Source organism: Notechis scutatus, chromosome 1 (assembly GCF_049901735.1).
Source record: "Notechis scutatus isolate UNSWTSFEM ecotype Mainland chromosome 1, rNotScu1.2, whole genome shotgun sequence".
Lineage (NCBI taxonomy): Eukaryota > Metazoa > Chordata > Lepidosauria > Squamata > Elapidae > Notechis > Notechis scutatus.
In genome coordinates this window covers 317,519,492-317,544,959 of record NC_142009.1, presented here as the reverse complement: position 1 = coordinate 317,544,959, position 25,468 = coordinate 317,519,492, and the positions used below count along the sequence as shown (strand labels likewise).

At 40.0% G+C, this 25,468-nt stretch overlaps 1 protein-coding gene across 2 annotated transcripts in view; it reads right to left on the bottom strand.

The window, feature by feature from the left end:
• Positions 1-25,216, bottom strand: part of MAP4K5 (mitogen-activated protein kinase kinase kinase kinase 5) — a 109,037-nt gene extending 83,821 nt beyond the window's left edge. Inside the window, exons 1-2 of one of the 2 annotated variants that reach the window (XM_087952444.1) lie at positions 25,024-25,216; positions 20,503-20,768 (exon numbers count right to left, since the gene is read on the bottom strand). In XM_087952444.1, coding sequence (XP_087808570.1) covers positions 20,503-20,610 — 108 coding nt within the window. In that variant the 5' untranslated portion in view covers positions 20,611-20,768; positions 25,024-25,216. Of the gene's footprint in view, positions 1-20,502; positions 20,769-24,966 lie in introns of both variants that reach the window. The other variant, XM_087952445.1, reaches the window with a different exon arrangement.
• Positions 25,217-25,468: the final 252 nt, after the last annotated feature.

Below are 25,468 nucleotides of genomic sequence, written 5' to 3'. Positions count from 1 at the left end.
TTTGTTAAGTGAATCACTGCACTTGTTAAATTAGTAACACACTTAAGTGAATCTGATTTCCCCATCACATGACCCCAGGACACTGCAACCGTCATAAATATGAACCTGTTGTCAAGCATCCAAACGTAAATCACATGACCATGGGGATGCTGTGTGGGAAATGGTCATAAATCACCTTTTTAAGTGCCCTTATAACTTCAAACAATCACTAAATGAACTGTTGTAGGTCGAAGACTACCTGTAATCTCTTTGAAATGACACATTTGACAGAAATAGAAAGTGAGTGGATAGACCAACTTCTGTCAGCATCTAATGGTTGGGAAAGTAGTTACTATATTGTCTTGAAAATGAAACACAGAGATGGATTTGTGGGGAAAAGAAACCGGATGAAAGACTACTTATTCCTCCCAAAAAAAAAAAAAAGACGGAGAAAAAGAGGGTTCTATCATAATCCATGTAGGTCCCTAGCTTATTGAGCCAAAGTTACCACTAATAAGAATGCCATCTTTCACAAAAAAAGGATGAATGGGAATGGAAGCTGTTGATTCAATAGAAGTCAACATCAGCATGGAGAGAATTGGGGAATGGCTCCAATTGTGGGCTGGTGAGAATATTTATAAGTAACAGTGACTCACATCCTCCATTAAATGATTTATGAGATTTAAAAAAAGGGACATATATATTCACTTGAAAAAGGATTAATGGGGGAAAGAAAGGCCAACCACTTCCCATCTTCTGGAAGCCTCCTATCAAGCAGCAGGCTTGTTTTGGATTTTACATTTTATGATACACGAGACATAACTACATATGCTTGAAGATACTCTTTATGTACCCCCCCCTTTGAATGAAATTATATTTTGTGTGTGTGTCTGTGTGTAAAACCACACCACAGTAATAAACTGGACACACAACACATGCAACCAGATCAATTACAAATCTAGTAAGCTGAGTTAGCTTTAGCGTGACTATTTTTTTTTGTCCCTTAACATGTTATGTTAATCTATTTGAAATATTTTTAAGGTTCAATGTATCATTTTAACACATAAACTGAGTTAAATGTATTGTGTAAGTATAGCAAGCTATATGAAAGGCTCTGGACTGACTATCACCATCTCAAAAAAAAAAAAAAAGTCAGAACCAAAGAAGATTTTTTTTTTTTGTGGTATGTTATCTTTGGTACAAGATTAAATATCACTTATGACAACAGAGATTACAATTCAGAGTTTACAGCAGTAGAAGGAAGCAGAAATCAAATTGTTAAACTTCTGCAAGTTTCCAAAACTCCCCAAACAGGTTTGTCTACTTGAGCAAAGCAGAAGAAAGAACAACAATAAAAAGTATAAAAGTTTCAGGGTGGTGCAAATACCACCAGAAGATCTTTTTTTTAGAGACCTGAATCTGTTTTTCTGTCTGCCTAAGAATCTCTCTGAAGATGGCTTTGGTAAAAAAGAGTCACAAAATACCAGTAAATACCAATCATCAAATTAAAATGCAATCAAATCATAACACTTGAATAAAATTAATTCAAAGTGTATTATTAAGCAGAATCAGAATGCAGAAAAGTTAGCTTTGAAGCTTGGCAAAAGTAAATTGAATCAGCTCTCTGGGAAGAGGTTCAAGAACAGAACATGATCTGCTTCTGAGAATGATCAACAATTTATCTGGCAGCTCTAAGAGTACAGATCTGTGGAACAGAAGCTTCAAAATGTCTAGACAAAATAAATTGTTCCTTTCAAATTATTTCTATACCATGACATTTCCCCCTCTTCCAGCTATTATGTCTTGCACATTTATAGAAGGCACAAAGAATCTTTAAGAAAGAAAGGCCTTCTATAACCTTCCACAGCTCCTTTCATATCTAATCTAGCTACTGCTCCAACTAGTGCAATCTTGTCTAATATAAGAACAGGTGACATGGTGCTACCAGCCTCCATTTCTGTATGGACATTTTCACTTGTGCCTGGTAGACTGCTGGTTACTCAGCACTGCTCTAGCTACCTTCTAAAATGTAAAAGTACGTGCAGTGTACAGAAATGTGATTTGCCAACCAGCAGAATGGAGACTTCCAAGTTGCAGATCTTTGCTCTCCTATGCAATTTCAACTTTTGCAAGATCAGCCCAGACTGTGCTGTAAAACTGAGGGAGAGAAAGTGCCACACCTCCTAGACTGAACAGGGAATAAGATCAGGAAGGAAAAGGAAAGCTGCACAAATATCAACTGACTTCAGGCATCACATTTCATGGTGACAGGAAGTCTGCTGAAACCAACCAAATAGGGCAACTGTAACAAAAGGGAAAACATGAACTCTAATGTCTGAATCCTAGAAAATCCACCCCATTAATCTACCCGAAACTAAGGGCTGGGCCATATGCAATCTGGTCCTTGAAACCAAATTCCACCAATCATTTCCTATTTTCCTATTAACATTTGAATCAGCAAACTATAGTTTGTACATGACCTTCAGACTGGAATTGCAAACCATCTTTGGATTTGGTTATGAAAGTCCAACAACATCCTAACAACAACTCTAAAGAGGAAGTAGCTCTCTGGACCTGAATACAAAAAGCTTTAGCTGTCCAGAATGCAGCAGCATTGGCAGCAATGGGCACATAACACCTTTGAGGCTGCACTGATTGCAAGGTTTGCTTCCAAGTGTAATTCAAGGTTCTGACTGCTGCCTATAATGGTATAGGGCCTGATTACACAAGAGGCCACCTGTCTCCCACAGTATCTGCCCAGCCAGTTTGATTTGGGAAGGTTTGTGCACTCTGGGTTTCATCAATTAAATGATGCTATCTATTGGGATGCTGGAAGCATGCAGTGCCTGGCCTCTGGAATGGGGGTCTCCCCTCCCCCCGAGATTTGAACAGCTCCCACCCCACTGCTTTTTCAAAGGGCCATGAAGATGTCACAATTTGCCTCATCCTTTGACAAGGACAATTGATGCACCTCTTCCTTTACTTTGATCTCATCCAGGTTTGTTTTTTCTGCCATCTCTTTAAATTCTTTTGTGTTGTTTTTATATGTTTCTTTGTTTTTAAATGCTTTTAACAATTTATAAACTGCTCAGAATTGCTGGGCATTAAGTGGCATATACATTGTGTGTTTGTACAAAGCCAAAGAGCCAGCGCTGTCTGAAGACGTCTCCGTGGTCATGTGGCTGGCATGAGTAAACGCCAAAGGCGCATGGAACGCTGTTACCTTCCCACCAAAGTGGTCCCTATTTTTCTACTTGCATTTTTACATGCTTTCGAACTGCTAGGATGGCAGAAGCTGGGACAAATAACGGGAGCTCACTCCGTTACGTGATGCTAGGGATTTGAATTGCTGACCTTTCTGATTGACAAGCTCAGCATCTTAACCACTGAGCCACCACGTCCCTAATATATATATTTGGCGATCTTTCGTTAGCCTCTGCTAACAGTGTCAGGCTGTATAATTACCATTGGATGATATGTGCCTTCATATATTATTAATCAATTTGGCCATTGCGCATGTAATACCATGTTTCTCCAACAATATGGGCTCCACCAATAGGAAGGCCCAGCATGATTTCTAGGCATGAGGTGAAATTAAGCCCCACCTCCAAAATTTAGGCCTATTTAATCCATGCGTTTCCCCGCCATTTCTCACATGGTTCGTTAGAACTACACGAGGTGAAGAGAAATGGGGGGGAAGGGCGGGTTGGGTGGGGAGAAAACTTGCCTTTAGGAGTGCCCTGCAGGTAGCCTAGGCTAGAATACCCTGATCTACCGATAGAACATCAGCCGAAAGAAGCTCCCCGAAGGCAGAGTCCCCAACTGCTTCGGGGCGAGGCATGACTGCCCGTGTCCCCTCACCATTAGGCAGTGTCTTTCAGGCGATGGAAGCTCCCCAAGTGCAGTCACCAGCCACTTCGATCAACTTGTAGAAGCGGCCCCGGGGCGAGCGCACACGCACACTTCCCTCGCTGCAAGGCCGCTTCTATCGGCCGACTGAAGTGGCTGGTGACTGCCCTTGGAGAGCTTCCATCACCCGAAAGACACTGCCTAATGGCGAGGGGACACGGGCAGCCACGCCTCGCCCCAAAGCGGCTGGGGACTCTGCCTTCAAGGGAGCTTTCATCGGCCGATAGAAACGGCCTCGTGGAGAGGTACATGCGTATGGGCCACTCTAGGTGGGGGAGGAAATTAAGTCTCTATTATGTCTCAGTGTGTTTTTGTGGATCAAGCCGGTGATTTTGCTTTTGTGGAAGCCGTTGGCTGTCAGTACTTTGGTCAGGGTGCATAATTCAGTCTTAATGTGTGTCTTGTCTGCCAGGCGTTTGGTTCTAGTAATTAGTGTTTTAGCCACGGAGTTTATCTGTGCTGGGTGGTGGTGGGATTGGGCGTTGAGGTAGTGGTTGGTGTGTGTATATGGTGTGTCCTAGTGTGCCATCTGTTTTTGTAGATTAGTACATCTAGGAATGGTAGTTGTTTGTTTGTTTCGTTTCCATGGTGAACTTGATTTTGGGGTGTGTGCTGTTTAGGTGTGTTAGGAAGTTGTTTAGGTTTTCTTTTCCATGGGGCCAAATCACGAATGTGTCATCGATGTATCTTAACCATAGTTTGGGTTTGTGGATGGCATTGGCCAGGGCTCTGGATTCTAATTCTTCCATGAACAGGTTTGCAATGACAGGTGACAGTGGTGATCCCATAGGGGCTCCTTCAATTTGTTTGTATCTTTGTCCTTTGTATATGAAATATGTGTTGGTTAAGCAGTGTTCTGTTAGTTCCATGAGGTGTTTAGCTGGTTGGTATTTATTTTTGATGATTTCCAGGGTCTCTTTTATCGGGACTTGAGTGAATAGTGAAACCACGTTTACAACCATCTGCTTGTAAGCTTCGACACACATTAAGACTGAACTATGCACCCTGACCAAAGTACTGACAGCCAACGGCTTCCACAAAAGCAAAATCACCGACTTGATCCACAAAAACACACTGAGACATAATAGAGACCCAGAAGATGAACAGACCTATGGAACAGCTGTCCTGCCCTACATAAGAGGCACTACAGACAAAATTAGTAAGATACTACACAGACACCACATCAAGACTGCCTTCAAAACAGACAGAAAAATAGCAGCCATCCTCAGAAACCCCAAAGATAAAATTGATCTGGAAAACCAAGGCATATACGAAGTCCCCTGTGCATCATGCCCGCCACATACATTGGACAGACCAATAGAAGAATAAGTACCCGCCTGGATGAACACAAAAATGCAGTCAAAAAGCTGGAACACACTTCCTCACTAGTCCAACACATGGAAGCCACAGGTCATAGCATCAACTTCAATGGCACCAAAACCCTAGCCACTATAGAAAACCCCAGCTACAGAATTATCAGAGAAGCCATAGAGATTGAAAAAAGACCAGAAAGCATGAACAGAAGAGATGATTCCACCAGACTGTCAATCATTTGGAAGCCTGCACTCACAAACAAAAAAATCTCCACACCACAAGCCAGGCAGACACCTGGGCACAAACAGATCCTCCCGATACCTCCAGCTCAAACACACCCCAACCAGGCACCCAGATGAAACGTAGCTTCCTAACTAATGATAGCCGTCCATTTACCCGGAGCCAAGCTACACTAAAGGCCTCCAATAAAGTAACACAATGTTGCCAGCCAATCAAGATACAAAAACAGCCAAAAAACAGACAGAAGATATTAGAAACACCAATCAAGCAGAACACAGCAAACTCCAAGACCAATAAACACAGACCAAGACTCTCAACCAATCGGGATGAAGAAAAAACCATTCTGGCACAGCAATAGGCTGCCCCAAATTCAAATCTGAAACCACTGTAAAAGCCTGACTCACAAATGAACACTATACAGAAGCCTGATGATGGCAGATGAGATTCTGCCGAAACGTCGCTACAACTTTAAAAGCACAACTACTATGACGTGGGAAAATACCGAACAAAGCTGAATGCCATACATGTAAGTACCCGCGAAAACTTAAGAAAATATATGTGTGTGTATACACACACACACACACACACACATATACATATACATATACATATACATATACATATACATATATATATATATATATATATATATATATATATTCTTACGTTTTGCTGGTACTTACATGTATGGTATTCAGCTTTGTTCAGGTATTTTCCCGTCATTGTAGTTGTGCTTTTAAGTTGTAGCACTTTCGGCAGAATCTCATCTGCCATCATCAGGCTTCTGTATTGTGTCCGTCTGGAGAGAAGCCTGATGATGGCAGATCAGATTCTGCTGAAACGTTGCTACAACTTTAAAAGCACAACTACAATGATGTGGGAAAATACCCGAACAAAGCTGAATACCATATATGTAAGTACCTGCGAAAACTTAACATACACACACACACACACGCACGCACACACACCTCAGTAATATAGCTATTATTGAAAAAGAAAGAAGAAAGGGAAGAAAACAGTTGTGAGATAAATATGGTCTGAAGGATTAGGAGTGTTGCATGTGCCAACCCTCAATAACGCTCTAGCAAAGATACTTTTTCCGTTCAAGAACTGGATGGGACTATATTCTTCTAGTTGTAGGCACTCTAAGTCCTCTGTTATAGATCAGATCTGGGATACTGTTCAGAGCCACTGCAGAATCTGTACCAGTGTTGGCGAACCTTTTTGGCACTGAGTAGGGGAGCCCTGGAAACCAGTAGAGCAGCTCCCCAGCTTGCGCACGTGGGAGCACCGGAAACCAGAAGAGCAGCTCCCTGGCACACATGCCACCTGGTCTTCTGGTTTCTGGCACGCATGCGTGTGTGAAGATCAGCTGGTCAGTGCGCATGTGTATGCCAGAAACCAAAATCTCAGCTTCCCAGTGCACGCATGCGCCCCGGGGAGCTGCTCTTCCCGTTTCCGGAGCTTCTGTGCATGCGAAGACCAGCTGGCCAGTGCACATGCGCGTGCCAGAACCCAGAAGAGCAACAGGCAATGGCTGCCGTGGCTGGAGAGATGGTTCTGCGTGCCACTTTCAGCACACATGCCATAGGTTTGCTATCACAGATCGATACGATTCTTCTGTTTACACTAACACAGAATGGACTTACTGCTTGATGCGAGAGAAGAAAATGGGGCAAAACCCACTTAACAAATGTCTCAGCAACAAAAATTTTGGCTTCAATTATGGTCCTATATTGAGGACTGCCTGTAATGTGGTACGCTTAATATATGAACTTCTACCTGGAAAAACTGCTCTTTGAAACACCTCAAATTTGCATGTTAAAGTTTTCAGTTCTTGAATATTCCAAATTTTAAACACTAGTAGCAATTTGAGATAATTCTGTTTATCCCAGACTGAAGGTGTCCATAGGATATGATAAAAAAAGTCGAGATGGCCACTGATCCAACCATTTTTTTTCATGAACATCAAGCTTCAATTGCACTACTGCAGCTATCGCCTTGGCTTTAAAAAATCATTTTATGACCTTTCTTGCCACAGTTAAGTGAATCATTGCAGTTGTTAAGTTAGTAACACAATTGTAAAGTGAATCTGGCTTCCCCATTGATTTTGCTTGTCAGAAGGTTGCAAAAGGTGATCACATGACCCTGGGACACGGCAACCGTCATCAATATGCCATGCACCTGAATTTTGATCACATGACCATGGGGATACTGAAGTGGTCGTAAATGTGGAAAGACCATCATAAGTCACTTTTTCTAGCGCCTTTGTAAATTTGAACAGCCACTAAGCAAACTGTTTTAGGCCGAGGACTATCTTCTACCCAAACATACATTAATTCTTCTATGAAGAAATCTAATTTATCAGGAAGAAGTCTAGGCCCCCTGTTCCTGCTGCTTGTAAGAGCAAGGCTGAAAGAGAGATAGAGCAGAAAAATTCTTAGTAACTGGTGGAATACTTTAGCAAAGGAAAGTAGGTAGTCCTTGACTTATGACTATTCATTTAACGAGAGTTCAAATTTACAATACCTTTGCAATTACAACCAGCATACCACCTCCGTGGTCACAGTTCACATGCTTGACAACTGGTTCACATTTAGAGGTTGCAGCATCCCATAGTCACGATTGCATTTTTGAACCTTCTTGCCAATTTCGGGTAAAAGAAATATTTATTTTTATTTATTACATTTAGAAACCAGCTTTTTCCCCTTATTTGGCTTATCTTAGGGGAGTTAAGAATCTGGCTAGGTGATTTGGGGCCAGTTACTTTCTTTTAGCTCAGCCTTACCTCACAGGTGAAAATAGAAGTAAGAGCATCACGTACGCTGCCTTGAATTGCACAAAGGCCTAGATCTTTGGCAAGGATGATTGACGCCTGTTGTTCCTTTTCTTTGTTCCCGTCTAGTTTTTTTCTCTCTGACATCATTGTTCCTTTGTTTCATATTGCTTTTGTGCTTTTTGTATTGTTCCATGTTTTAAATGTTTTTTAACAACTTGTAAACTGTCCAGAGTCATTGGGATATAAATTTAATTGATGATGATGGTAGGAATAAACTGAATAAAATAATAATTTTTTAAAAGTCAGATGCAGCTCTCAGACTAACAGGCGATAGCGTTTGCTCTCCCAAACCTATAGATAGTCCCCAACTTACAATCATAATTGGGAACAGAATTTCCATTGCAAGTTGTTGCAGTTGTAAGTTGAGTCACACCTAATTTTATGACAGTTTTTAAAGGGGTCATTAAGTGAATCCAGCTTCCCCCAGGTGTTATTTGTACACCACCCAGAGCTGTTCTTTGAGGGAGAAGGAAGATATTCAGCTCTATTCACTTGAGTGCACTCTGACACTTCAGGAGAGACAAAGGGATGGATCATATTTTTTCACCACTTTGCATGGAACTGCTTGGAATACAACTTCATATCTTCAGCAAGCAGAGCATATACTTTGTCACAAAGCACAAACCTATGAAACTGTCCTATTGAAGCCAAATCTACCTCATCAAATGGTAGTTGTATGGGAAAATAAGGACAGAGAGCACTATGTGCATCACTGGGGTCCTCCAGACTGACAGACATCATACAATAATCAATAAAATAAAATGAACTACTGGTGAGGTCTGCAAATTCTAAAGAATAAGCGAAAAAAATAAGATGGCCCTATTAATAGGCAAAAAGCAACAAGGATGATTAGGGGACTGGAGGCTAAAACATATGAAGAACGGTTTCAGGAACTAGGCATGGCTAGTCCAGTGAAGAGACTGGATAGCAGTCTTCCAAAGAAGACTGATAGCGGTCTTCCAATATTTGAGGGGCTGCCACAGAGAGGAGGTGGTCAAGCTATTTTCCAAAGCATCTGAAGGCCAGACAAGGAATAATGGATGGAAACTGATCAAGGAAAGATTCAACCTAGAAATAAGGAGAAATTTTCTGACAGTGAGAGCAATCAACCAATGGAACAGCTTGCCTTCAGAAGTTGTGGGTATTTCATCACTGGAAGCTTTTAAGAAGAGACTGGACAGCCATCTGTCAGAAATGGTATAGGGTCTCTTGCTTGAGCGGAGGTTGGATTAGATAAAACTACAAAGTCCCTTCCAACTCTGTTATTCTATACATAAAGAAAATCTGGATGCCACAAGTAAAATTTATTTTAAGACCAGGAAATTGCAGAACAAACTTTCCTTAGAGACCTAAATATAATATATAAAGAAATGGTCTGAATAAGTCAGTGATTGTAAATTAAAAGAACTGAACTAAAATGGGTGTATAATATTAAGTACAATCATATCTTTTTTTTTTCTTAGATGAATAGCCAGTTATCAAATTTTAACCCACACAGAATGAAAACTGTTTTGATTTTAACAGCTGGAACTTGTATTTCCAAAATGGGGGTGGGAGAATAACTTACAACCATTTGCTTGTTTTCCTCCCACCAAGCTTTGGGAGAGCATCTAATGCAATCTAACAATACTCCAATCCAAATAACTCTGATTAACTTGGTTACAGTTTCCCTGTAATTCCTTTGAGAAAAAAAAAAAAACCATTAACACCCAGAGGAAAAAAGAAAATAAGTATATAAGCTTGTCTTCTGGTGACTACATGAACAAATAATTTTCTTGGCATTTCCTTCTGGGTTGTTTTTCTGATTTTCCAACCTCTTGAGATTTACTAATGGTTTTAATCAAAATACAACTAGATCTACCACTGCTTAGTTTAAAAAAATCTAAGGTTATCTAGTTGCTGCCACCAGTTTTGGGTTATTGGAATGAAAACACCCACTTATAAGCAACTTTTAAAAACCCACCCCTCATCAATTAAAATATTCTCCAGAACATGTGACTCTTAGCTGGGCATAGGAAATATTTGGATACTAGTACATCTGCCAAGAGAGGTATTGCAAATCATTGACAGAAAGAGTGTCTAAATTTCTGAATCGGACATATTCAATTTTTCTGATTTTGAATTTTCCTGACTCCAAGATACACTGAATATGTATTCAAATTTGCAGAAAGATGTGTTTAAGTTTGTACCACACAAAAGTTGTATCAGCTTCTGTGTACACAGGAATTCCCTAAAACCTACATCCAACTAGAGTGCCTAAATACATATATAATGGTACACATCCCTTATATGTAGTTCATTAATGCATAGAAAAGTTACCTGACATGGCCAACTATACACATGCAGGTATGTATACCAAGTATACTAAAATCCATTTAAATGTGCTTTATCCAAAGTGATACAAAATTCACCGTACTTGACTGAATTAGCTCTTTTTCACTCACTCAGGAAGATAAAAAAGACTTTGTTTGAATAATGCTTTGGCATCCCCATCTATGTATTTAAGAGGATGCAACTTAACACAGATCTTCAGGAAAGTGCAATTTAATTTAGACTTTTCATTTTCTGTCCCAAACATCACAGACTAATGCTATTTCTATCTTGAATAAGAATTTTCTCTTTCCCAAACCCTTTTGAACATATTCTATGATTGCAATGGAATGACCTTTTAAAATAGAAAAGGATATATGATGTATTCCTTTTACAAGTATGTTCATTAACACACATGCTAGCGTAAAAAGGTTACTCAAACCTAGAGTTAAACTTAATGATTCATTTAATATGCTACCTCAAAGTCCAACAAAACACATGAAATCATAGCATGCTGTGTGAACCCATTGTAGTTTATGAAACTTAGTATATTTCTTAACAATGGATGAACCTAGCCAATTGTGATTCATTTAACAAAATGTGGATAAGCAAACCACAGCTTAGTGCAAACAAAGTGAAGCAGTTGTTCATGGCAGAAAACTGAAGTGGTTTGTGCTACATTGGATAAATGTGATTGTTTCCATGGCAGTCTCATGGCTACTACAATAAGCAACTTTCCTATTTGCTTATGAATATACTACTACTTATGTTCAATACACACTTGGGAGCAATACAATGCATTCAAAACCCAGTTGCTTGGCCAATGTATCTCTTTACTTAAGCCACTATTCTGCAGCATGAAAAATGTTATAAGGAATTAACATTTACATTTTACAGAGAATTTACATTAGTACATCATAACAATTCCATCTAGTTAGAGAGGTCAGTTTCTTCTAACCATGCCCAGGGGCAGAGATGGAAAGTGAAAGAGAAGGGCGTGGGGAGAAGCATGTATAAAACTTGTTGGCCAGTTCCATGTCACAAGACTAAGACGAAAGCAATGCTGTTTCCAACCCACAAAACACAAAAAGCTACGAGGAAAAAAGATGACAGCTTTTATTATTAGCTTACACAACAGAAGGAATATTGTGCAATGGACAACACATTCAATCTTTCAGCATTTGTTTATTATATAGATGACTAATTGAGTTTCTGAGAAATTCATACCATCTAGCAAGCCAAGGGTAACTGCTCAACTCCACGTGAAGTTCCAGCTTCCTGGATCAACTTGATTCTCTCCCCAGGCAGAATGTATAGACAAATGATGACGTTCTAAATCTCTGTACTGAATGAAGATCTACCATTTTACATTGACCAAAATTTGGTCACTTTGCTCCAAGAAGAGCTAAAAACTATTATTAAAGTTCTCCAGAAGAATGTACCTGGCAGCACACCCCATACTCCATTATCCTGGGTGCAGAAAAGGTGCCTAATGCATCTCAATATCTAAACCAAGTCTTTTAAAAAAATCTTTTTATTTTATACTTAGACTGTGGATGCCATTTCGAATTTTAAAAGAGGAGCTGGATATTAAAACAGCAATGCTAATTTAAGTTCATTAAAGTGACATACACTGCAGCAAAATGTCCTAATTTCACATAGAAAACTGATGAGCTTTGAACTGACAATGACATCCTGGGGCCATAATTTACTGCACCAACTTTGAAAAACAGAAATTCTGCCATGGAGATGATTAGGAAACAGGGGAAAAGTCAGTTATCAAAATATTTTACTTATTTATACCCCCACCCACACGTTTGTGTATACATACATACACAGAGAGAGGCACAAACACACACACACACACTGCAATTACAGTTGGAGAACTATTTGGAGCTTTGATCCTCCAAAGAGGACACCACAGAGCTGGAAACAGCAGAGAGGGAGAGGGGGGGAGGGAAAGGAGAGGGGGGGGTGTAATAAAAATATAAACTAGTAAGAGTTCAGGTATCTTTCTCATGCATGCACACAAAACCCTTCACCAGGAATCATCATATGGATGGCTCTTCCAAGTGAGGACTCTGCACCAGTCTGCAAACAGCTCTGGAGCTTTGCGTTCCTAGTGGAAATAAAAACTGAATTATTTCTGGCTCAGTATAGAGTACAACTCGAACTGCTACAGAGTGAGGAGGAGAAGAGTGTTGTTAAAGCTCTATGGCTGTGGTTCCCCATCAAAGGGAACTTTTGTTCCATTATTCCTACCAGCTCCTAAGCTTCAGGTTGTTTCAGGAAAAAGCAGCTGGGTGGCTTTGCAGTTCTTCCTCCTTAACCCAACCCAAAAGGGCAGAGATGAAAGTGACAATTATTTTGTCACTTTCCTCTGGAGTAGAGTTGAATACGGGCAATGGCTCTCTTTTGTGTGGAATTATGGTAAGGAAAGATTGATTCTTGCTCCCAGTAGCAAAGCAGAAGTAAATGCATCAGGGATGCATTTCAAACAACTCAGCATCTAGAACATGGGTGTCAAATTCGATCGTGTCATGTGACATATCGTGATGTTTTTTTGCCTTTGTGGAGTCGGGGTGGATGTAGCCTTCGTGTGATGCATCCGGCCCACAGGCCACCAGTTTGACAGGCCTGATCTAGAAAATGAAAATGGAGACAGTGTGGAAGTGCTAATAGATAACTGGTGACAGATTAATGACAAAAGCAATTCAGAAAAATCTACAGACTATTAATTATGACAACTGTTTGCCTCAGTACATATAGCTGCTATCATACAGGAGTGGAACTGTATTCATGTCCTGCTTGTGGACTCCCAAAAATGTCTGGCTCATTAGTAATGGTAATCACCATTCTACAATAGAATGGTAAATAATTGTATGAAGATCTTTGCTTTGATAAAGCACAACTCCTTTCTCTTTATGTAATACTCTTCTGAAAAAAAAAATACTTGATGTTGGTTGAATTCCTCAACCACAACACTACCATTCATTTAGCAATTTTAAAACTTACAATGGCACTGAAAATAGTGGCAGACGGTTCTTGCACTTATGATTGTCAGAGCATTTTCAGGGTCATGTGATCAAAATTCAGGAACATGGCAACTGGCATGTTTTTATGAGTTGCAGCATCCTGGGGTCATGTGATTACCCATTTCTGACCTGTCCAACTGGCTTCTGACAAGCAAAGTCAATGGGGAAGCCTGATTTGCTTAATGACCACATGATTCATATAACAACTGTTGTAATTTGCTTAACAGAGGCAAAATGGTTATAAAATCAGGTGCAACTCAACTGCCTTGCTTAGCAATCATTACTCTGGTTCCAATTGTCATAAGTCAAGGATTACCCCTACTACTCAGAATCAGTTTGGATGGGACATCCAACCATTCAATGTTTTTCTCAGCTCAGAAGCAATATAAGTACCACTTACTATGGAGTCCAGCATCTATAAAGTAGAAGTAAAAGTAGAATCTGGTTGACGTTAGCATTTTTTGAAAGGGAGAAATTTATTTGGAAAGAGATTCCCTTGAGGTAATTATTTTACTTCCCATTTGATCCTCCTCTGTACAGGAAATAATCAAGATGGAACATGTGACATTTTTCAATACCATCTCACTAATAGCAGAGAAAGGGCGGCAGGCACATAGAAGGAAGTCTAATTTATACTGTCTGCTTCACCACTTTTTTGGAAAATTATTCTTTCCTCTTTGAATATCAAACAATGAAAAAAAGATATGCAGTTTTTCTTTAGTTAAAGCCTCATATTAGAACTGGGGAACCGTGAATTCTAGTTCTGCCTTGGGTATAAAGCCAAATGGGTAAGCTTGGGCCAGTCACTCTTTCTTATCCCTTGAAAAGAGGCAACGGCAAACCACTTCTGAAAAAAATCTCGCCAAGAAAACTCCAGGATTTGTACAGGCAGTCTCCAAGAATCAGAGACAACTGAAATGGAAGAAAAAATGTTTTTTTTTTACTTTGTACTAGATAATTTTATCCTTCTAACATAGTAAGGATCACCACCGTTTGCAGTATAAAAAAAAAAGTGGCACCAGAAAACCAATGCTAGAGTGGAGTGTTGCATATAATAGCAACTGCCTACTTATTCTCCTCACCCACCACATTCCTTCTTCCCCTCAACTCTGCAATGGCTTCAGTGACCCTCTGCCTTTCCCTCCTGCTCTGGGGATATCCCAGGAACATGGCCAGAAATAAAAGCAAATATAGGATATTAACATAGACCTTAGGCAGACATTTATCCCATTCATGTGAGATGTATTGTAAAAAGTATGAAGCTGGGAACAGGAAAAACCTTGCCCTTTCTGAGACTAATCCACATTTCTATGTGGTGAGAGAGAGTCAGAGAAGAGAGAATACTTCTAAGTGACACTAGAGAGTTAGATGACTTTTCCATGGACAAATTCTGCGCCCTCCAAATTTTTACCCTTTGCCTCAATAGGCTGGGCGCTCCGAATTGCTCAACCTACATTTTAAAAAAGACATGAATACATTAAATTAATATAGCAAAAACATTGCAAAACCTCTACATTCCTGTATGAGCTCTCACAAAACCTCATAAGCGACACCATTGACGTCTTGATAGGTTTGATAAATGTGCAAGATTTAGACAACTAAAAATGAATATGTTTCTTTTTCTCCACCCCCACCCACTCTGCAGCACTTGAATAGGAGCCAATCCCTAAATCAGACCCAGGTCACCTTTCATTCCTTCCAATTCAATACTCAGTGGATTAAAAAGAATGCTGGGACAACTCCTCCAAAATATGTATGTGGTTAAATCTATTCATAAAAAGCATCTGGAAGGCTTTCTCATTAACAGAGGCTGTAGTTCCTTTCAAACCTTCACGCAAGCAGACAGCATGACAAACCAATTTACATTAACTTTCAAAATCTCAGCCTGATTCTTTAGAAACACAGTGCATGAATAGTCTACTATGACTTCTGCATGGAGGAAGGAGTTTGGATCTCTTTAGCCCATAACCACACCACTCCTCAAATATACTTACATATGATGTGAGGTCTTTGATGAACAGGTCTCTCAGATAAACATATACACCCTGTATGTAATGGTGACATTTTGAGTATTTTCAGGCAAGCTTAGAATGGCATTATAAAGCAGATCACAGCTCTTACGGGTAGTCCTCATTCAATGATCACCAATTTAACAACTGTCCAAAGTTATGATGGTACCAAATAATGAGATGTGAACAATCTGTGTAGTGTAGGTGTCATAGTGTCCCCATGCTCATATGATCACAATTTGGGTGCTTGGCAAACAGCTGACAATTATGATGGTTGTAATATCCTGCAGTCATGTGATCTTTGCAACTTTCATTGCCAGCTTCTGCAAAGTCAATTGGGAAGCCAGCAGGTGGTCAGCAATCATGTGATACCACACAGGATTCTAAGTTAACAATAGCAGCAGCAACTGTCACAACTGCCATGATAAATCAGCATGGTCACGAGCTTTACAATATCACTTAGCATGGAATTGTTGGTTCCAATTATCATCACTAAGCAATGATTACCTGTATATCCATATTGCAGATATAGCAAGAGAAACACTGCAGCACATCAACAGCAACTGGTTTCAAGGCTACCAGATGAATTCAGAGTGAAGAGGAGATTCAAGCAGAGGCCTTTTTGGCCTTCAGCTATTCCTCTATTCTCATTAGTTGAAGGCAGCAACAACAACAAAATAAAAACAAAAACAAACAGACAACCTTATCTGCATTTGTTTATTTTAGCTTTTTTAAATTCTACTCTTCAAAAGACTTCCTGGATTGTTTTGCAATGTACCTGAGAACCCAACCAAGAGCCTCAGTATCTTGACTCAGTCTAATACAGAGTTTTCCATTTGTATTATGAGCCACATAGAGTCCTTGCAATATTATTACAATTGCACAGCATTAATTAGAACCACACAAATGGTCTAAGACAAAAAATCAGAAGAAGCAACTATTTCACTGAATTATGAACATTCAAATATGTCACAAATTCTACATCTGTCTTTATCTGATTTTGCTTCCTGAAAGCAATTAATTTAGGGATAGTGTACTTTTTAATCAGGCCATATAAATGCTATGTTCCCTTTAGAGACAAACATATAAACCTTCACCCAGTTGAAGAGACTCAGGAATATACATAGTATGAAGTCTCTGTATTTTTGTGACTATTGTATTTATTATGCTAAAGTTCACCAGAGGAATAAGACAGGATTTCATACCAAATATTTATTTGGATGAAAACCATATTTTACAATCCCTTCTTTATGTATATAAATTATAGGAACACTGATTTAAACTTAAACAACCTCTACAGCCACTCAGAATAATAAGAAGTAGGAGCCTTTAATGCAAAAAAAAAAAAAAAATCCATTCACTTGAAACAAATAGAATATGATTTGCAGTTGAGATCTATTGTTGGTCTATGTTTTGAGTTAATCTTTTTTGAAAAACGGGGAAAAACAGGAAAAAACAGGATTTTTGAATAATCTCGTCAAATCTTTTTGAGTTATTTTGCTTGCCATACAAATTTCTCTCTGTGCTTCTTCTCCCTTTTTCCTTTTTGTTAAAAAAAATCAGCATATTGTACTTGTATTTGCAATACTGACTAAATAGTATATATTTATACAACATCAATTAAATAAATCCTAATAAAACAATAATAGCAAACATCAGACAGCTTAAAAAGTATCCAGGGCAAATGTGAAATAGTAAAGGCACAGCTGTTTGCCACAAAAATCACAATTACACACATTATCTAAATAAAATAAAAACATTGTGATACTCTGACCTTCTGGCCCCTTATGAAGCAGGTTACATCAAACACCGAAGTCTCATTCCCACATTACTGTTCATATGTAATACAGCATATTGTATATCTGCAAGTTCTTTCACTTCCAATGCTAATGCAATACATAGTGCAACATGTATTCAGAAATGACTTCCACACCAAGTATCTTTTAAGATTCAGGCAAAGATCCTGCTCACGCTTCCACTGAGGAAGTTCTGAATTGTCATTTCACTAGCTGCACCCTCTTTTCCCCAATTTTTGTTTCTAGAATGTTTAAAACATGCTCTCCTATTTTATGAAGTACTGACATCCAAATTAAGCTCTGTAATGTGGTACCTAGGGCAATCTTTGAAGACTGAGCACTGGCAAGAGCAAGCTGTTCAGAAATGTAACTAATATGTTACACTATTATTTTCAAATCCAGTTCAAAATGCTGTTTCCTAATTTTTAAGTTTTAAACTTTTGGTTCCAGATAGTTTCACTTGTATCGATCTACCTGTTCTTTATAGCCAGAGCCTTCTTTCTTTTCCTCACCTGAGGAGGACACTTATACTGTAGAATGCATCACTTCCTGGATTCACCAAGGGATGAATGCCTTACACCAGTGGCCCCCAACCTTTTTTGTGCCGCGGCCCGGTACCGGCATCACAAAATCATCCGCGGCCCGGTACCGGCATCACAAAATCATCCGCGGCCCGGTACAGGCATCACAAAATCATCCGCGGCCCGGTACCGGCATCAGCACGCATGGCAAGGCGAGCTGAGCGACCGGCCAGCCAGCCGTCCCCCGCTTCTCCCCGCCACCTTCAACTCCTCCTTTGTACCTGTGTCAATGGGCTTCGTGACGGCTTCGTGACGGTCGCTCGTCTCGCCTTGCCATGCGTGCTGAAAGAATCCTCGTGCCTTAGTTTTGTTCGAAGCCGCCCCCCCCCCCGAATGAAACTAAGGCGCGAGGATTCTTTCAGCACCCAAACGCTGCTTTCTACCCGGAAAAGCTCACCGGAAGCACTTTTTCATCAAAACAAGATGGCGGCACCCAGAAAACTAGCGGCCCGGTACAAATTGTTCCACGGACCGGTACCGGTCCGGGGACCGGTGGCTGGTGACCCCTGCCTTACACCAGGGGTTTTCAAACTTGACAGTTTTAAGACTTGTGGACTTCAACTCCCACAATTCCTCCTCCAGTCATGTTAGCTCAGGAATTCTGGGAGTTGAAGTCCACAAGTCTTAAACTTACCAAGTTGGAAGACCCTTGCCTTACACCATGGATACCCCATCACTATCAGCTTTGAACATAACCCTAAAGGGCAAATCCATTTATTCTTTAAAAATTTTCCTCAGAATATGCTAAACAAGTTCTATCTATGTGATCATTAAGAATCAACACCAACTTTAATGTCTGTCAGAGTTCCAAGTGGAATCATGATTTTTAGTATTGAAGGCAGTTTTAACTTTTCTAGCGTTTAATATTTTTAATACTTTTTATTTTTAAATATTTTTTAAAACCACGTATTGAGAAAAATGCCTCTAAAAGCAGATTATAAATATTTCAAATAAATGTCGTTATGTACTGTTAGTACAGCAATCTGCTTTTAAAGTGAAATGTGAATTAATTATAAACAGGCACTAATGACAAGAAAATTCAAAAGTTTTATTTTTGAGAACATGGAATTCCACAGTAGTTAAAGAAGTATTCAATCCAAACAGAATTGAATAGAATATTTATTGAATCACTAAAGTTAAGGGCATTTAAACAGAACTATAAATGTTGAATCACTTCACTGTTTCTACAAAACTGACTGGTAGGACAATTTTAAAAAAAACCTATGGAATGTCAGAGGAATTAGAATATGTTATTGTGGGGTATTCCAGTTATACTGTGAGCTTTACACAAGCATTGCACTCAATTTCACAGCTCAGCTGGATATCAACAGAAGTAATGTACAAGCAAAATAATAAGATTACTAATTAAAAGAATCTTGAGTATTGATCAATATTCTTAAGTTATGTTCTCATATCAACATGAACACAATCAAAGTACATATATTCTTCAAGAGGGGTTTTTCCTGCTGCTTCTGAAATACCAACCATAAATTGTCTGAAGTTCTCTAAAGTCATATCTAGTGCTAGCGAGACTGTGTTATATCATGGACAATCTAGGACAGGGATCTTCAAACTTGACAGCTTTAAGACTTGTAGACTTCAACTCCCACAATTCCTCCTCCAGTCATGTTAGCTCAGGAATTCTGGGAGCTGAAGTCCACAAGTCTTAAACTTGCCAAGTTTGAAGACCCTTGATCCTGGAGTTCAGCCAATCTAGGATTTTTTTTAATTTCCTGGATGATATACACACAGTGTATATTTATTTATGCCAGCCAGGCTAAATATATCTGCACTACAACTGAAAGAGGTTAATAATTAGACCAAGTGAAAAATCAAAATTGGTTTTTTCACTAGTCTGCGTGGAGCAAAATCCGGCATGAACTACCCCAATATAAATCTCAATGAAAGAAACTACTTGTCTCATGCATGTTATCTATTCTCTTTTCTCCTCCACTGCTGCTTCTTTATGATATTCGAAATTGGCCACTTCAAAAATCCATTTTCCCTCAGGACATGAAATAATTGTTTTTAAATATTTTAAATGTATTTAAACATAAAGCAATGCAGTATCATATATAATCAAATCAAAAGTCCAAATGAATTCACAAAGGACGGAGGCTAGAAACAAAAGGCAAATATAAAGTCATTCAATCATGGTTGCTATGATATTTTGCTTTTTAATGCAAAAAGTATACCGTGTGCATTCTTCCAGGTTCAGGGATGCTGCAAGTTTTATAGATGAGCATGGATGAGTTTGGCTTCCATACAATAATGGCTAGTTCACACACTACACTGTACTAAATCAAGAGGACTAGAAGACCTCCAAGGTCCCTTCCAACTCTATTCTGATTTGATTTTATTCCAAAATAATTCAATTAAGGCTGGATGCAATCCATGCAAATCCATCTAATAACCAATGGTGCATCATCTTGCAAGTTCCACGAACCAGTTCAAGCTATTTTCAGAAAAGAAAGAAGCAGGAACCCTTACCTTATAGACATCTCCATAGGTGCCACTCCCCACTCTCTGGATGAGCTCGTAGTCTTGCTGGGGATTCCGCCGCATAATATCTCCACTTGGGCGGGTCAGAGGATCCATAATCTGCTAATACTCTCCCCTTCCCCACAGTGGGGAACAGGAATGATGCACAATCACCTCTGCCTCAAGCACTGGAGCCAGGTAAATGATGGCCTTAAAATCCTAGTGGAACTGTCTGCTGGCAGGAACACATGGCTTCGGTCCAGTCTTTGTTGGGCCTAATATTAAAAAACAAAAAGAAATTGGACGAGGTTTTTATTTCAAACAGAAGCAGAGATAGCTTAAGACACTTTGGGACCAAAAGGAAAAGCAAATGGAATTCTTCTTCTGGTTAATGAATAGAAAGCCGTACAGTTACTCTGCGGTTAAGACACTGGGCTTGTCAGTTGAAAGCCGGCAGCCCTGGTTTGAGATCTGAGCGCCATGTGACAAGGTGAACTCCTGTCCTCGCCCCAGCTCTTACCAATTCGAAAGCATGCAAATGTGAGTAGATAAATACCAGTAGGTATCACTTCGGTAGGTAACAGCTTTGTGTGACGTCATGCTGGCCACTTGACTGTGGAAATGTCTTCAGACAATGCTGGCTCAATGGCCTTGAAATGGAGATGAGCAGTTAGCAACAACTAGCGGAATAAAATCCGCAGGGATTCCTTTAGCTTTTTTACTTTAATGGATAGGGGATACAAATGTGATATTGTTGTCCAATGTCCATTCAGTTCAATAAGCCTAAGCTGGGAAATAGCCTGCCACCTTCAAGCCTCATGCCCTAATGGTGCCTATAAAGAATCCAACCTAGAAAAAGAAGAAATTCTCTGACAGTGAGAATAATTAATGGAATAGTTTGCCTCCTGGACTTGTGGGGACTCCATCATTGGGATCTTTCAGAAATAGATTGGACAACCATTTCACCAAGGTTTCCTGCCTTGAGCAGGGTGTTGGACTAGATGACCTCCCTATGTTTCTATATTCATCACATCATAGTTGCATTTCCATCAGGCCACAAAAAATAACCTCAGCAAGCCAGCTTTATCAGCCGAATATTAATATCTACCTTTTCAACTCTATAATTCTGGCATTATTGCCCCAAACTGTAGGTATCAGGACTGGTATTGAAAGAAAAGCTAAAATTAAGTCCTGAGTTTGTTGAACTCCCATTTTATTCTTAGTTAACTCATAGAAATAAGCAAGTTTGGCCGGTCTCTTTCTTTGCCAAGATAAGAGACAAGGCAGAGACAGAAGGGATCTATGAAGTGACAACTGGTGGTAAGAGGAAGAGGAATATAATCCTGGCTTGCTGGTTTCTCTTTCCAAAACCCATCAGCAATATTGGTCCCAGCTGCGCCAGTGCCATTCTGGAGCCCTAACATGCTATTTTCATCAGAATGCAGCAATGGATGCATTTTTGAAACCTCATTTTTAGTATCATTTGAATAGGCGATCAATTGTATATGCCACTTAAGCATGGATCAGGAAATATGTAGTTCTTTAAAGATTCAAAAGAAAATATAGGCTTCAGAGAAAAAACAATGTTCAGGCATTTGTAAGGGAGAAATATAAGGGAGAAAATTGCTCAAGGAGAACAAATGATATGAATTCCTGTTGATCCTTCCTTACAACTGTAAGGTTCCTTACAACTGTATTTTTACAATAGGTTCCTTACAACTGTATTTCTCAATCTCTATATTAATAGCATAGGGGGAAAAAAGCTAATAATGGAACTCCATTAATTCCCATCTATTTTTGTGGCTCCAAACAAAAAAAAACATGTGCCATAAAGATAATCAGCATCTGCACCACATAATCCAAATTCTGTACTTTATCAAAGTTGAAACAGGATCCTTTTCTAATTTGTGACTTAGGCACAATATTAAAATATTTTTAACATTTCCAAGAAAAGAAAAGAAAAGATTTTTTGGGTGGGAGAAAACATTTTAACTCTTAATCACTGTATATCAAATGATATTCAAATGATATTCCCCAACTAACTACACTTGATAATCTCCCATGTAATCTCTCAAGGTAAGAGAAGGCAAGTACTTGGCTAACACTTATCCCCAACATAAAAATAAATCTCAACTACAAAGCAGGGGGCTTCCATACTGTTTTAGCACTATTTCTTGTGTCCATTCACACTGATTTTAACATTTGCAAACTATAGCATCATAGCATTATGTATTAGAATATTTTCAAAAGATGTAAAACCTTCAGTCTGATGGATATTATCTTCATTAACAATATCTACAACTCAAATGGAAAGGGTGAAGGTAGATATTCCAATCTAAAAAAAACCCTTCTCAATATGCCTTCTAGGTCAAAACAGTAACAATTGCATCAAAAACTCTAATGAAAGCCCACCTGCATACCATCCATATTCCACTCCTCAAAAGCCACATTAATAATGCACTTCTCCTTTGCAAATGCTCCAAGGCTATTTTTTTCTCATCAATTATCTGAAGGTATCTTCCACTTAATTTTTTTGTAGAACTGGATATCTTCATTACCATTTCCATTATTAAAGCACATATTTAAATGACTATTCAAACAATACTAAATATGAGGTTTCAAAAGCTATTGTTCCGTAGGGAAGGATTTCAATTGTAGCATGCAAATATAAATTATAATCCTACTTGGATATCTGGGGCATAAATATCTTTGATCCTGCCAGGGAACCTGAACATAAGGAGGAAGTATGCAAAGGGGAAAGAGGTAACAGTAGTCAAGCTATCTATAACTTCAACATATAAACAGAAGGATAAAAAGCAAAGCTTACACGGACAGATGTCTAGGATTGATACCCACAGAATCCAACAGCGAACAGTTTTCAGAAACAAAAGAATTGGCAAGATGACAATGCACCAAACAATCTCCTAAAAGCCATCTCCATAATATGCACCATTAAATTTTAGTTCTTTCTTGTCAGTTAAGTATTTGCCACACTGCTGAGGCAAGTGAAATTGCAGTTCAGGAATCTATCAAATAAAACTTGCACAGTATCCAGAACTGAATTTGGGACAATAAGCTAATGTAAGCAACCTTGTTTGCTTAGCGCATTTATGTATACTGCAGCATCCAGCTTTTCATGGAACAGCACGGATGTCCAGTATGTTTGTTTATAACAGGATCTGTTATCCAGCCTCTGTTAACAAATCTGCAACAAACATTTCCCTGTCATTCCAGAGTTAATTGATTTAGCATGAATCCCTTTAAAATGTTACTGTATTTTATTAATTATATGAAAGGGATGCCAAAGATAAAATTGTAAACAGTAGGCTTCTGACTCAGGATATTTGCATAAAAGGAGTTAGATCTTTTCAAAGCAAACTTAAAGCTACAGATGTTGTTAATGACCAGATAATATAGCAGCGTCAGAACCAATTTGAGGATCTTTTCCTATGTACAAACCTGTCCTGGCAAATATAAAAATTCTGTACCATTACTATGATATTAGCTTCATATCCTTTCCATCTCATGAGTGCAACAGCTTTAAGTGATCCTTACCTACACTAGTTTAAAACAGTATCCCTACCCATTCCCCAATCCCAGCACTGCCTAAGTAAATATATAAAATCTGTCAGACTTTGTCAGACATTGTCTTGGAGAGAAGTCAGATAACGGCAAACAGAAGCAATATAAGGACCGGAATTGAGGACAGCAAATTTCATATACAGTTCTACAGCATCCAAGATATGGAAATAGCACTTCAGCTGGGGGAAGGCCTCATGTCAGAAGCTGATGAACTTCTGGTTATTTTTCCCTCTTTAAAATTAGCAATAGGTGCCAAAGGAAGCCACTGGCCTCCCCCTCCACTGTTTCCCTTGGAGCAAGGGAACTTTTCTGGTTACCAAGCCTAGCTGATAACTGAAATGGCTCAAGCCTGATGTCACGGATGCTTCCTTCAGCCTTCACCACAAAGCAGAAGTGTATGAACAAGTCTGAGAAAGAGGTGCGCAGTTGTCCCAGGTCTGCAGCTCTGCATGTAGTCATACAACATGCTAAACTAGAATGCAGTTGACTAGTTTCTGTTCCTGTATATTGCACCAACCTAGTCAGCTAATATAGTTATTTTACTGACCAACTCTGCTGTGCAAAGTTGGGTAAACACCATGGCTCACTTAACCATAGTTTGCCTTGTGCAAGTACAGCCTGCATCTTACGCAGTAGAGAGATTTGTTCAGTCTCTACACAGGAGACTTGGAGATACTTCCCTGGCTTCGCCGTCTATTTCCCTCCCTATCCCCCGATCCTGCAGCCTTCGGCTTTCCCAAGACCCACGCATTCAATTTCCTCGGCTTCTTCGCCCAAAGGTCCACCACGGGGAGGCCTCCCTCTCTCTCTCTCTCTCTCTCTCTCACTGAAGCCGGGACGCCTCCCTTCTCTTCCAGCCGCGGTCGAAGTGATCAAGGAGGCTCCGCTTACCCGCCCCGCAACCTCGTGTGCAGGCCCCGATCCCGCAGCGGCGGCGGGGCGTCTCACCTCTTCCAAGCCGAATCGGGGTGCACAATGGTGAAGAATGAGGTCCCGCTTTGTCCCACCTCGCTCGGCCGGGCGGATATCAGCGGAGGCCCGCCGAATTGCTATGCGGCCGGCCCGCCGCTCAAGTACGGCCTGGTCAGCTTCGGCAAGAGCTGCTCGGCCTCACCCGCTTCCTAGCGCGTCGCTCGAACCCGCGCCGGGCCGGGCCACACCAGACAGATGAGCCGCCGCCGTGGCCACCTCCTCTCCGGAGTCCCGCCCTCTCGGTCCCGCCTTCTCGGCGGCGGCAGCGGCAGCGCCACAGAAGGGCCGGGGCCGGGTTAAGCAGAGCGACAGCGCCCCGGCGTGGGTCTTCCGAATGGATCTGTTTTCGAGTAAACGACCGTCCCAGCCTCGAAGGCCTCGGTTCCAGCACGCCCGCCCGCCCGCCTGCCTTTCTTTTCCC